Source organism: Nomascus leucogenys, chromosome 4 (assembly GCF_006542625.1).
Source record: "Nomascus leucogenys isolate Asia chromosome 4, Asia_NLE_v1, whole genome shotgun sequence".
NCBI lineage: Eukaryota > Metazoa > Chordata > Mammalia > Primates > Hylobatidae > Nomascus > Nomascus leucogenys.
The window spans coordinates 87334282-87346879 of NC_044384.1; the positions used below are offsets into that span (position 1 = coordinate 87334282).

Below are 12598 nucleotides of genomic sequence, written 5' to 3' on the forward strand. Positions count from 1 at the left end.
TCACCAGAGCTGAAGGGCCCCTGGCCTCCAGTGGGAATGCCCCAGGCCTGTCCAAAGTGCAGGCAGCTGGACGGTCGTGAGTCCCAGCTGCCAGGCACTAGGACCTGATGACGCCCATGGTGCTGACCTGGAGCAAGGTCACAGTGACACCGCCGGCTGCAGCTGCAGGTAGAGCTGACAGCTGGCCTCTGGCCCCAGGGTATCTCCCAGGGCCTGCTGGGTGAGGGGCCCTGGGCAGAACAAGGCAGCATGGCCTGGCCCTGTGTCCTGCTGCCAGTGAAGCAGGCCCAGAGTGGGGCAGCCACCCACCCAAGGGCCAGCGCGGGGCCTCTCCAGGATGGTCAAGAGAAGGAAGGTGTAAGCTCCGGCGGGTTTCACTGCCGCCCACCCAAGGGAGGGGTCCCGGAGGTGGGAGAGCATCCTGGGGACCCCAGGCCCATGAGCCTGCGAATGTTGGGGTCCCATCAGCCAGAGGCGCACAAGCCTCAAAGTGAGAGGAGAGCAGGGTCTCATCTCCTATCCTGAACTGGGCCTGAGCGGAGCTGCCCCCGCATCAGGGCCAGCATAGACGCGCGCGGTTGGCACTGGTCTGTTATCCGCTCCGTTCTCCCGGCCTCCTCTCCGGGATTAAGAGCCTCAAGACCCGTCCGCGAGGCCACAGCCTGGGCTCAGCCTCCCCCAGACTTCCTGGACTCCAGTGGAGGCTTGGGCCGGGGGCGGGGCGTCCCTGGCCCCTCCCCGTCGTCCCGCCTGCCCGGAAAGGAGTGAGCGGCGCTGAGTCCCGGACGGGCGGGAGTGCGCGGCGCGGGAGCGGGACAGCCAGCGGGACAGCCAGCAGCGGAGGCCCGGCGCGCAGCCCACCCAGGGTGAGTGCCCCCGCTGGGGTCTGCGGAGCCCCAGCTCTTCCTGCCCACCCTCTTCCTCCTGCCCCGGGGAGGGGATCCTGGCGCCCCACCCAGTTGGCTCCGTGAATGCAGCTCAGCCCGCTACCCCGCCGGGTGTCAGGCCTTCCGGGGGCCACGGAGGATCCCCAAGGGAGGAGGAGAAGGATGGGGTGTTGGCCAACGGAGCCCAGCGTTCCCGGGCCTGGTGTGCGCGGAGCTTTCCCCACTGCTTCTTCCTTGGAGGGAGGGACCCATTCTACAGATGGGGAAGCTGAGGCTACCGAACTAGGAAGTGTCAGAGCTGGAGACCAGCTGGGTCATTTGACTCCAGAGCCCACCCCATTTGGAATGGAGGGGGCGCCAGACCCTCTCCTACTGCCTTCTCATCATCTGGAGGGGAGGGCAGAGGTGCGGAGAGACCTGGTGGGTTCCTGGAGGAGCCTTATGAGGGGCCAGGAAAGGGGCACAGGGTGAGGAGTGGGCTGGAGCCTGGACTCCAGGGCTGCAGGATGGAGGCGTATTCATTTGCACCATAAAAGTGGCTGGGTGACTTCTGGCTAGAGCGGGGACCAACAGGGACAGGGGTAGGGGGTGAGCCAGTGGAGCCTCACATGCCAGGCGCGGGGGCTGATCACGTCCCCACACCCTTCCCCCCGCCCATTACAGGTTGTTCCCCCACCCCCTGGGAAGTGCTGGAAGGAGCCCAGCCCTCGAGCCCTCGGCATAGTGGCTGTGGGAGCCCTGATGGCCCTGAGCCAGGGGTGACCCCTCCCCAGATCCCCAGAGCTGATTCCCCGCACCCTCTTATTTAGCCAGCACAGCCCCAAAGGGAGCCAGGTCAGACCGCAACCCTCCTCCGAGCTCACCCTTTGTGCTGGGCACGTAACACTGGACTTTACCTCTCCAAGTGTCAGTGGAGTCCTGTGTAAAAGGCGCAGCGCCCCCTCCCCAAGGATTTCTCCCCCCAGGGATTAGTGTGAGGTCGTGTGGATGAAGGGATTCAGTGGGGGCTCTGGTTATTTTTGTCACCTCCCTAGATCCTGTCTCTGTCAGGGATGCCACGTCGCATTCACTCAAAGAGGAAGTAGAGGCCCAGAGAGGGTGAGAGACTTGCCCAAGGTCACACAGCCAATCTCAGCCTGGGCTCCAAGTCCCTCTGCCCTGTGGCTGGGCCTGGTCCTTAGGGATGGAACCCAGCCCCACAGCCCCCTGCCCTGCCCACCTGCAGCCTTGGACCATCTGCTCAGTGTTCCCTCGTTCCCTCCTTCTCTCCTTTCCCAGGCTGGGGCTGGGGCTGCGTTTCCCTATTTAGAGTTAAGTAAACCAGACCCAGGGGAGGAAGTGACTGGCTGGGCAGGCGGGGCCCTGACCAGGCCTGTCCCCTCCCCCTAATTTTCGAGCTAAACAACTGAGTTCCACAGAGGGGCCCTGGGCCCCGAGAGCAGTGGCTTTGGAGCTGGAGGGGCCCCAGCATCCAGGGCTGTTGGAGGTGGCCTGGCACCCGCCCCCATCCCGCATCGGCCTTGAGCAAGGCCCCGGGCTCTTCCCTGCCATTCTGCAGTTTCACTTTTGTCGGTTTCAACACCTGGAAGGCTGCGGCTGCTGCCAGGCGGCCCGGGCCTCAGGGGACGGCCCCCCCACAGCAGTGCTCCCTGGCCAGCCCCAGGGTACCCGGTGGAGATGCCCGCGCCTACCACTCAGCACATGCAGCCCCACAGGGAGCAGGGAGGGCTCCAGCCACCCCCGGGGCAGCCCTGGGCCTAAGTGCTTGGGCCAGTGGGGTCCTTTCTAGCATGAGGGCAGCCCGAGAGAAGGGAGGCCGGAGTGAAGGTGGGGGTGGAGCCGGTGCCATTGGGAGACGCTGCAGGTAGGGGCGGGGGTCCCCGTAGGCAGAGCAAGCCAGGAGAGAGCTTGAGGTCGGCCTGAGGGTGGGCTTTGGGGTCTCCCAGTCCCACTGCTTACTTCCTGCGTGACCTCAGCACCCCATCAAGCCTGCCCAGGCTTCAGTTTCCACCTCTGTCAGATGGGGGTGGTAGCAGCAGCTTCCAGGATTCAGTGAGTGAAGGTGCACAGGTGCCCGTGGTTGGGAACTGTCTGTGGTCCGCCCCTGACTGGCCCCCATCCGTGTCCACCCACAGGACCATGGGCTCCATGTTCCGGAGTGAGGAGGTGGCCCTGGTCCAGCTCTTTCTGCCCACAGCTGCCGCTTACACCTGCGTGAGTCGGCTGGGCGAGCTGGGCCTCGTGGAGTTCAGAGACGTGAGTCGGGTGGGCAGGCGTGGGAAGGGGGCTACTGCCGAGGTTAGCCCGGAGGCCAGTCCAGGATGGGGACCGTCCCCCGCATAGGGCCCTGGCCCCATTTGAACCCCAGTGGCCCCTGCCATGGGCACTGCTCATGGGAAGCCCACGGCTGAGGCCCCTGAGCTGGCTCCTCCCCATGCCCTCCCGGGGCGTGGGGTCTGGTCTGTGCTCTGATCTGCGTCTTGCGGCTCCCAGGGCACTCAGCACCTTTCCGGAGGAGGCAGCTAAGGCCTGGGGAGAGTCAGGCCTGGGCTGTAGGGTGAAGAGCTCCTCGACCCCCTTCCTGGGACACTGACCCCTCCGTGTGACACCCACAGCTCAACGCCTCGGTGAGCGCCTTCCAGAGACGCTTTGTGGTTGATGTTCGGCGCTGCGAGGAGCTGGAGAAGACCTTCAGTGAGTTGATCCCAGGCCTACATTCCAGACAGGCTTCCTGGAAGAGGCATAGGCCAACTCTGATCTCAAAGGAAGAGTCTGGGTTTGCCAGGTGGAAGGCAGAGAAGGGAGGTACATGCAGGGCCCTGCAGGGCCAAGACAGAGCAGCTGGGATCTGTGAAGTGTGCTTGCGAAGGTGGCTGCCTTGTGTGGGCTGAGCAGAGGGCCTAGGGCAGAGCTGGCTGGGGAGGCCTCGAATACAGCATAAGAGCCCAGGACTTCATCCTGTGGGCGCCAGGAAGCCACAGGGGTTTCTAAGCAGGGAAGAGGCACAGACCGAGCTTTCTCCTCTACAGCTGGGCTGGGGTAGGTGGGGCCCAGGGTCTAGGGTTGGGTAGCCCCACGGAGCAGGCAAAAGGGACCCCTGCCCTGGGCAACTCCTCTCAGGAGGAGCCTGTGGGGCACCAAGGCAGGGGCATGGGGCAGGCTGGGTTTTGTGTTTGCTGGTGCAGTTTACAGCTTTTCAACGATCAGGCAGACACAGGACTCACGCCAGCTCCGGTCCCAAGCCCTGCAGCGCGAGGGCCAGCCTGTGGGGAGACCTCAGGCCCTCTTCTGAGTGGTGGCCAAGGGACTGGGGAGGGAGAGCCAGCCCAGACCTGAGCTCAGAGGGAGGGGAGCACAGCTTCTGGATGGAAGTTTGGCCAGGATTTTCCAGCCGCCTCCGCCTGGTGAATCCAGCAGCTGGTGGCCGATGGAGTTTAGGGCAGCAGGTGGGGTCCTCAGCTGTTGAGACAACCTCGACTACACCCCACTCCCGTTCCTCTGCGCCCAGCCTTCCTGCAGGAGGAGGTGCGGCGGGCTGGGCTGGTTCTGCCCCCGCCTGAGGGGAGGCTGCCAGCACCCCCACCCCGGGACCTGCTGCGCATCCAGGAGGAGACGGAGCGCCTGGCCCAGGAGCTGCGGGATGTGCGGGGCAACCAGCAGGCCCTGCGGGCCCAGCTGCACCAGCTGCAGCTCCACGCCGCTGTGCTGGGCCAGGGCCATGAACCTCAGGTCAGCTCCAGCCCAGGCAGGAGACTGGGGGGCTGGGGAGGGGCTGTCCTGCCCAGGGCTCATGGTGCTCCTGGGTTCCTAGCTGGCAGCCGCCCACACCGATAGGGCCTCAGAGAGGACGCCCCTGCTCCAGGCCCCCGGGGGGCCGCACCAGGACCTGAGGGTCAAGTGAGTGAGGGATGACCTCATGCCCTTTCTGGCCAGCCCAGAACCCCTGGCCAGTCGCTGGGCTGGGCCAGGCTGAGCTCCGACTCCTTGTCCAGTGCTCTCCCAGGCTGCCCCTGTCTCCTCCTTCAGGCCCGGAACTTCCCACAGTCCCAAGCCCTGGCCTTGGGGGGTTTTCCTCTTCTGGCCCTGCCCGGGAGGCCTCCTGCCTTCCCCTGTGGGCAGGGCCAGTGTGCCCAATTGCCTGATTGCCCGTGCTGGGCAGGGTCCTGCCTGGGGGGCCTGGTGGGGGAGGCAGGGCGGGAGGTTGGAGCAGCCCTGCCCAGCCCTGTGGCCGCCAGCTTTGTGGCAGGTGCCGTGGAGCCCCACAAGGCCCCTGCCCTAGAGCGCCTGCTCTGGAGGGCCTGCCGCGGCTTCCTCATCGCCAGCTTCAGGGAGCTGGAGCAGCCGCTGGAGCACCCCGTGACGGTGAGCAGCTGGCGCTGGGCTGGGGGGTCCTGGGCAGAGCGGGACCCCAGAGTCAACTGAGCCTGCTCTGCAGGGCGAGCCAGCCACGTGGATGGCCTTCCTCATCTCCTACTGGGGCGAGCAGATCGGACAGAAGATCCGCAAGATCACGGACTGGTGAGTCACCGGGAACACCCGCCCCACCGCCCTGCCCCCCAGGCCCCTGCTGTCACCTCCTAGCCCGCCCTATCGTGACTCCTCCCCATGAGCTCCCTTCAGACTCAGAGTCTCGTAGCTGTGTCCTTTGGGCCCCTCACGCAGCGCATCCTCTCTCCAGCTTCCACTGCCACGTCTTCCCGTTTCTGGAGCAGGAGGAAGCCCGCCTTGGGGCCCTGCAGCAGCTGCAGCAGCAGAGCCAGGAGCTGCAGGAGGTGAGTGCCCCCGGCCTCCTGGAGGTGGGTGCAGGAGGTGGGTGCCCTGGCCTGGCCTCCCGGAGGTGGGTGCCCCCAGCCCAGCTGCCCCACCTGCCCGCCCAGCCCCCGCTGACTGCCCGCTCTGGCGCAGGTCCTCGGGGAGACGGAGCGGTTCCTGAGCCAGGTGCTGGGCCGGGTGCTGCAGCTGCTGCCGCCGGGGCAGGTGCAGGTCCACAAGATGAAGGCTGTGTACCTGGCCCTGAACCAATGCAGCGTGAGCACCACGCACAAGTGCCTCATTGCCGAGGCCTGGTGCTCCGTGCGAGACCTGCCCGCCCTGCAGGAGGCCCTGCGGGACAGCTCGGTGAGCACACAGCCTGAGGCCTAACCCCCTCTCCGCCCACCCCTCCTACCCAAGCCCTCGCCAGCTCCCCACCCGCCCCTCCTACCAGGCCAGGGTGTTTCTGCCTCACTTCCAGCCTCTGGCTCCCTGCACCTGGGCTTTGCCCAGGGGCTCCTTCTTCTCCCAGCCTCCTCCATGGCCCACCTCTTCCAGGGAGTCTGCCCTGATGGCCCTGGCCCAGCAAGCCCTACCCTGACTTTCCTGAGTCCCTGGAGGCTGCATGGGACAGTTTTAAAGTCAGAAGCCTCATTCCAATCCAGGCCCCCCTGTGACCTTAGGCTTGCTCATGGTCTGTGGAACCGGTGTGATGCCCCTGCCTCCGGGGTCACCCTCTGCACACAGCAGGTGCTTGCGGGTGAGGCTGGGCTCCTTCTCCTGGGCCGTCCCTAGGAGGCAGCACGCTTGCCTTTCCCAAGCAATTGCCAATCCATGTGGTGTCTTTGGGCCCCCACCAGGGCAGAGCAGGGCTGATCATCTCATGTCAGAAAGAGGGGAAGGGGCTGCCCAGTGAGCCCCCACAGGGCTCTGCATCTCCAGCTGGGCCTGGCTGGGGATCCCAGGGTTCCTGAAGGCCCCCGCCACCAGTCTGGTCTGTCTCTGCCCTGGTGCCCAGATGGAGGAGGGAGTGAGCGCCGTGGCTCACCGCATCCCCTGCCGGGACATGCCCCCCACCCTCATCCGCACCAACCGCTTCACGGCCAGCTTCCAGGGCATTGTGGACGCCTACGGCGTGGGCCGCTACCAGGAGGTCAACCCCGGTGAGAGCCACGGCGCCCTTACCCGTGTTCTGGGAGGCTCAGCTGCCCCACTGGGTGGGTGTGAGCCTGAGGGGGAGGTATCTCCATCCTGGGCCTGGCCTGCCCTCCTGGGATGAGAGGCGCACATCCCATCACTCCCGAGGGGCTGTTGGGCTCTGCAGCCAGTGTGAGGCTTTATGTCGGCCCCCAGCCAACTCCCCCTTGTTGAGTTTACAAGGGAGCTGGCATGGGCTTGTGCAAAGAACAGAGGCTGTGCGGTGGGCATGGCCCAGGTTGGAAACCCATCTCGCCTACTTTGATACATTTGTTAGCTTCTCTGGCCTCAGCTGCCTCACCTGCAAAATGGAAATAATAGCGCAAACCTCAGAGGAATGTCGGGAAGCTTAGTGACTGTTGGAGACTGCAAGCTGGAGCCAGGGGCAGCCTGTGGTGTGGTTGGTTTGGTCGCACAGTTTATTTTTTTTTTTGAGATGGAGTCTCGCTCTGTCACCCAGGCTGGAGTGCAGTGGCATGATCTCGGCTCACTGAAACCTCCACCTCCCAGGTTCAAGCGATTATCCTGCCTCAGCCTCCCAAGTAGCTGGGATTACAGGCATGCGCCACCACACCTGGCTAATTTCATATTTTTAGTAGAGATGGGGTTTCACCATGTTGGTCAGGCTGGTCTTGAACCCCCGACCACACATGATCCACCCACGATCCACCCACACAGCCCCTTGGGGGCCCAAGCACCCTGACTCTTGCCCACTGGGTGAGGCAGGGCCCCTCCTTGACCTGTGACCAAGTCCCCTCCCGACAGGGGCTCCACCACGTCATACTCATGCTATGGGCTGGGCCCCCACTCAGTGTCACTGGTGGCACTGGGGGGTTTGCTGCTCCTGCAGGGCCAGTGTCCCGGGGCTGGATCTGGGGATTCCCCTGCATGTGGGCAGAGGCTGGTGCAGCTAGAGCATTGCCTGGAGGCCCGCGGCAGATAGAATACTGCCAGCTCAAAGCACCAACCTTCGGGGCAATGTGTTTGCCAGGGAAGCTGTAACAAAGCGCCACAGGCTGGTGGCTTAAGGGGCAGACATGGTCCCACAGTCCTGGAGGCTGGAAGTCCAAGACCAAGGTGTCAGCAGGGGCCGGGCGCACTGGCTCATGCCTGTAATCTCAGCACTTTGGGAGGCTGTGGTGGGAGGAGGATCTCTGGAGTCCAGGAGTTCGAGACCAGCCTGGGCAACATAGCAAGCCCTGTATCTTAAAAAAATAAAAGATGATGAGGTGTTGTTGGCAAGAGTGGTTCCTTCTGAGGCTGTCCAGGAAGATCTGTTCCTGGCCTCTCTCCTGGGCTTGGAGCGGCCGTCCTCATCTTCACATGCTGTTCTCCTTCTATGTGGGTCCAAATGTTCCTTTTCATAAGGACACCGGGCACACTGGATTAGGGCCCACTGTAATGGCCTTATCTTAACCCAGTGACCTCTGTAAGGACCCTGTCTGCAAAGAAGGTCACATCTGGAGTTCCTGGGGGTTGGGACTCCAGTGTATCTTTTTGGGGGTCACAATACAGCCCCTGACAGAGTGTGTATGTTGGGGTCCTCCTGCCTCCCATGAGGACTTGTTCCCATTTTACTGATGGGAAGTCGAGACTTCAGAGCTGAAGCGACCAGCTCGGCCTCCTGGAACTTGCCATGTGCCAGCTGGGGCCACCTGTGGCTCCCTGTCCTCTCTGGCTTCTGTGTAGGGCTCTGGGAACAGCAACAGCTGAAGCTGCTAACTTCCTGTGGCTCCAGCAGCTGGCCGGTGCTGCCCGCAGAGACCTTATGAAGTGGCCTGGTGTTACCTCCATTTTACAGATGGGGAAATGGAGGCTCAGAGAGGTTAAGTGGCTGGGCCAAGGTCACACAGCTCCTAAGTGGTGGGTTCTTTTCTTTTTTTTTTTTTGGAGACAGAATCTTCACTCTGTCGCCCAGGCTGGAGTTCAGTGGCTCGAGCTCGGCTCACTGCAACCTCCGCCTCCCAGGTTCAAATGATTCTCCTGCCTCAGCCTCCTGAGTAGCTGGGATTACAGGCACCTGCCACCATGCCCAGCTAATTTTAATGTTTTTAGTAGAGACAGGGTTTCACTGTGTTGGCCAGGCTGGTCTCCAACTCCTGACCTCAGGTGTTCCCCCCGTCTCGGCCTCCCAGAGTGCTGGGATTACAGGCATGAGCCACCGTGCCTGGCTGCTAAGTGGTGGGTTCTTGACTGCAGGCCAGCAGGGCCTCCGTGGCATCTTGGGCCTGGAGGCAGATGCTGGTGTGTTCGGGGGTTCCCAGCTCACCCACCTCTGCCCACAGCTCCCTACACCATCATCACCTTCCCCTTCCTGTTTGCTGTGATGTTTGGGGATGTGGGCCACGGGCTGCTCATGTTCCTCTTCGCCCTGGCCATGGTGCTTGCGGAGAACCGGCCAGCTGTGAAGGCCGCGCAGAACGAGGTGAGGGGCCGGGCTGGGGTCCTGATGAGGGTAGCAGGGCCAGGCAGCCCCTCACCACACCTCTGCCCCCCAGATCTGGCAGACTTTCTTCAGGGGCCGCTACCTGCTCCTGCTCATGGGCCTGTTCTCCGTCTACACCGGCTTCATCTACAACGAGTGCTTCAGTCGCGCCACCAGCATCTTCCCCTCGGGCTGGAGTGTGGCCGCCATGGCCAACCAGTCTGGCTGGAGGTGAGGCCCGAGCCCCAGCCCGGCCGGGGGCCCCGCAGCACCCGCAGCCCTTACCACCCTGCCCTCCGTTGCTGCAGTGATGCATTCCTGGCCCAGCATACGATGCTTACCCTGGATCCCAACGTCACTGGTGTCTTCCTGGGACCCTACCCCTTTGGCATCGACCCTGTGAGTCCTGGATGGAGTGTCAGTGGGTGGTGAAGGCAGCTGGGAGTGGGGGCTGGGGGTCCCCTCGGTTCAGCCGTCCTGCAGCACTGTCGCTGAGCACTCCTGTGTGCCAGGCCCTTTCCTCAGCACAAGAGGCAGACAAGCCTCCTGCCCTGCGGAGCCTGCATCACAGTCCCCTGAGTGTGCGGAGGCAAAGCGAGACCAGCCAGGAACCAGTCTCCTGAGTGTGCAGAGGCAAAGCGAGACCGGACAGGAACCAGTCTGCAGCTTGCACTGTGCCAAGCGCTGTTCCCAACCCTCTGTGGCTCTGTGGAAGTGATTTTCTTTCTTATCTTTTTTTTTGTTTTGGATATGGAGTCTCATTCTGTTGCCCAGGCTGGAGTGCAGTGGTGTGATCTTGGCTCACTGCAACCTCCATCTCCCGGGTTCAAGCGATTCCCCTGCCTCAGCCTCCTGAGTAGCTGGGATTACAGGCGCCCCCCACCATGCCTGGCTAATTTCTGTATTTTTAGTAGAGACAGGGTTTCACCATGTTGTCTAGGCTGGTCTCAACTCCTGACCTCATGTGATCCACCTGCTTCAGCCTCTCGAAGTGCTGGGACTACAGGCGTGAGCCACCACGCCTGGCCTGATTTTCTATTTGAACCTCGTAACGACCCCGTGGGCCTCACGTTAGCAGTATCCTCACCTAAAGAAGAGACTGAGGCACAGAGGCCATGCCCAAGGTCACCCACGCTGGCACCGTGGCAGCTGGCCCATCTGCGCTCTGTTGCCCCCCGGTGGGTGGGTGATGGATGAGGCTGCAGGCTCCGAGGGGGAAAACAGGGTGGTGAGAGAGTGACTCGGGCCAGGGACTTCCTGGCAGTGATGGCCAGGGAGCCCCTGAGTCCAGCCAGCCCCTGCTGCCACCCTAGGTCTGGAGCCTGGCTGCCAACCACTTGAGCTTCCTCAACTCCTTCAAGATGAAGATGTCCGTCATCCTGGGTGTCGTGCACATGGCCTTTGGGGTGGTCCTCGGAGTCTTCAACCACATGTGAGGGCCAAGGCTGCCTAGGGGACGGGAGGCTGGCAGGCCAGAGTGGGCCCCAGTAAGCACACCTCCCTTCTGCTCACCAGGCACTTTGGCCAGAGGCACCGGCTGCTGCTGGAGACGCTGCCGGAGCTCACCTTCCTGCTGGGACTCTTCGGTTACCTCGTCTTCCTAGTCATCTACAAGTGGCTGTGTGTCTCAGCTGCCAGCGCCGCCTCGGCCCCCAGCATCCTCATCCACTTCATCAACATGTTCCTCTTCTCCCACAGCCCCACCAACCGGCGGCTCTACCCCCGGCAGGTGGGCTGCGGCTGGTGGGGGCCGGGCTCACATGGCCTGATGGGGACCCCGCGGCCACTGGGCCACTGGGAGCTGCAAGATCCTCATCCAAGAAACGGGGATGCAGGCCCCGGGCCATGCAGACAGGGCTGTCAGAGGTGATGGTGTGCATCTTTAGCAGGTGGCACAAGTGGTGCTGGGAACCTGGGGTCCCTTCCCCCAGGAGTCCTTATGGAGCCAAATCCTCACTCAGTGAGGGCACGGAGCCCCCGGGGGCCCTGGAGGGAGGAGCGACCGCAGGCTCTCTGGGCCCTGTGACTGCTGTGACTCAAGATCCTGTGCAGGTGTGCACAGCAGGGGCGCCCTGACTCTCGCCCTCTCCCTGGCAGGAGGTGGTCCAGGCCATGCTGGTGGTCCTGGCCTTGGCCATGGTGCCCGTCCTGCTGCTTGGCACACCCCTGCACCTGCTGCGCCGCCACCGCCACCGCCACCGCCTGCGGAGGAGGCCCGCTGGCCGACAGGTGGGACCGGGGCCTAAGGTGTGGGGGGCTGCTTGGGAGGAGAGGCCACTGTCCGGTGTGTCCCTGACTCCTCGCTTCCTCACGGACTCCTGAGTGGCCAGGAGCAGGCCTGGCGGGTGGCGGGGGACCTCCTGGGGCTGGAGTGCTGCCAACACTGCCTGCTCATGCCCCAGGAGGAAGACAAGGCCAGGTTGCTGGACCTGCCTGACGCATCTGTGAATGGCTGGAGCTCCGATGAGGAAAAGGCAGGGGGCCTGGATGATGAAGAGGAGGCCCAGGTAGGTGCGGTGCCTTCCTAGGGGTGGGACGGCTGAGGCCCCGCTGGCCCTCACTGTACGCGCCCCGCAGCTCATCCCCTCTGAGGTGCTCATGCACCAGGCCATCCACACCATCGAGTTCTGCCTGGGCTGCGTTTCCAACACCGCCTCCTACCTGCGCCTGTGGGCCCTCAGCCTGGCCCACGCCCGTGAGTGACCCAGCCACCGACGGCCGGCCCCAGCTCCCGGCTCTCACATACCGCTGCTGGCTGGGCGGGTTGCTTCTCTCTGGGCCTCAGTTTCCCCTCTGTAAAGTGGGACTGTCCAAGGAGGTCCCTCGCCGGCCCCCTGTGCAGGGAGGGCTTCAGGCTGCAGCAGGTAGGTAGGGGCTGGCAGGCACCCACTTGCCGTGGGCCCCCACTGTCTCCTTCTTTGCTCGCAGAGCTGTCCGAGGTTCTGTGGGCCATGGTGATGCGCACAGGCCTGGGCCTAGGCCGGGAGGTGGGCGTGGCGGCCGTGGTGCTGGTCCCCATCTTTGCCACCTTTGCCGTGATGACCGTGGCCATCCTGCTGGTGATGGAGGGGCTCTCGGCCTTCCTGCACGCCCTGCGGCTGCACTGGTGAGCAACCACCCCCTGGCCTGGGCTGCTCAAGGCGGGAGTTCCCCTCACCAACCCCTCCGCTTCTCACCCCCAGGGTGGAATTCCAGAACAAGTTCTACTCGGGCACAGGCTACAAGCTGAGTCCCTTCACCTTCGCTGCCACAGATGACTAGGGCCCACTGCAGGTCCTGCCAGACTCCCGTCCTGACCTCTGAGGCAGGAGAGGAATAAAGACGGTCCGCCCTGGCA

The 12598-nt window shown here is 63.6% G+C and overlaps 1 protein-coding gene across 2 annotated transcripts; it reads left to right on the top strand.

Moving 5' to 3' along the window:
- Nucleotides 1-806: 806 nt before the first annotated feature.
- TCIRG1 (T cell immune regulator 1, ATPase H+ transporting V0 subunit a3) lies at nucleotides 807-12598 on the top strand. 2 transcript variants are annotated; one of them, XM_003273953.4, is made up of 20 exons: nucleotides 807-866; nucleotides 3023-3143; nucleotides 3503-3581; nucleotides 4396-4616; nucleotides 4699-4784; nucleotides 5123-5249; nucleotides 5323-5405; nucleotides 5566-5659; nucleotides 5793-6005; nucleotides 6658-6802; nucleotides 9122-9261; nucleotides 9335-9492; nucleotides 9570-9660; nucleotides 10575-10693; nucleotides 10777-10990; nucleotides 11359-11490; nucleotides 11664-11768; nucleotides 11839-11956; nucleotides 12190-12367; nucleotides 12444-12598. In XM_003273953.4, exons 2-20 carry the CDS (start codon nucleotides 3027-3029, stop codon nucleotides 12520-12522), a joined length of 2499 nt encoding a protein of 832 aa, XP_003274001.1. In that variant the 5' UTR covers nucleotides 807-866; nucleotides 3023-3026; the 3' UTR covers nucleotides 12523-12598. The 2 variants fall into 2 exon arrangements, with proteins under 2 accessions (XP_003274001.1, XP_030667219.1); XM_030811359.1 differs by lacking the exon at nucleotides 3023-3143 and having other exon boundaries at nucleotides 840-866.

Excerpts from the sequence above, each read along its gene's own strand:
- TCIRG1 (XM_003273953.4), top strand. The coding sequence starts at position 3,027 with ATGGGCTCCATGTTCCGGAGTGAGGAGGTGGCCCTGGTCCAGCTCTTT. Across the intron at positions 5,250-5,322 it reads CGCTGGAGCACCCCGTGACG|GGCGAGCCAGCCACGTGGAT; the intron begins GTGAGCAGCTGG and ends CCTGCTCTGCAG. Across the intron at positions 11,957-12,189 it reads CCTCAGCCTGGCCCACGCCC|AGCTGTCCGAGGTTCTGTGG; the intron begins GTGAGTGACCCA and ends CTTTGCTCGCAG.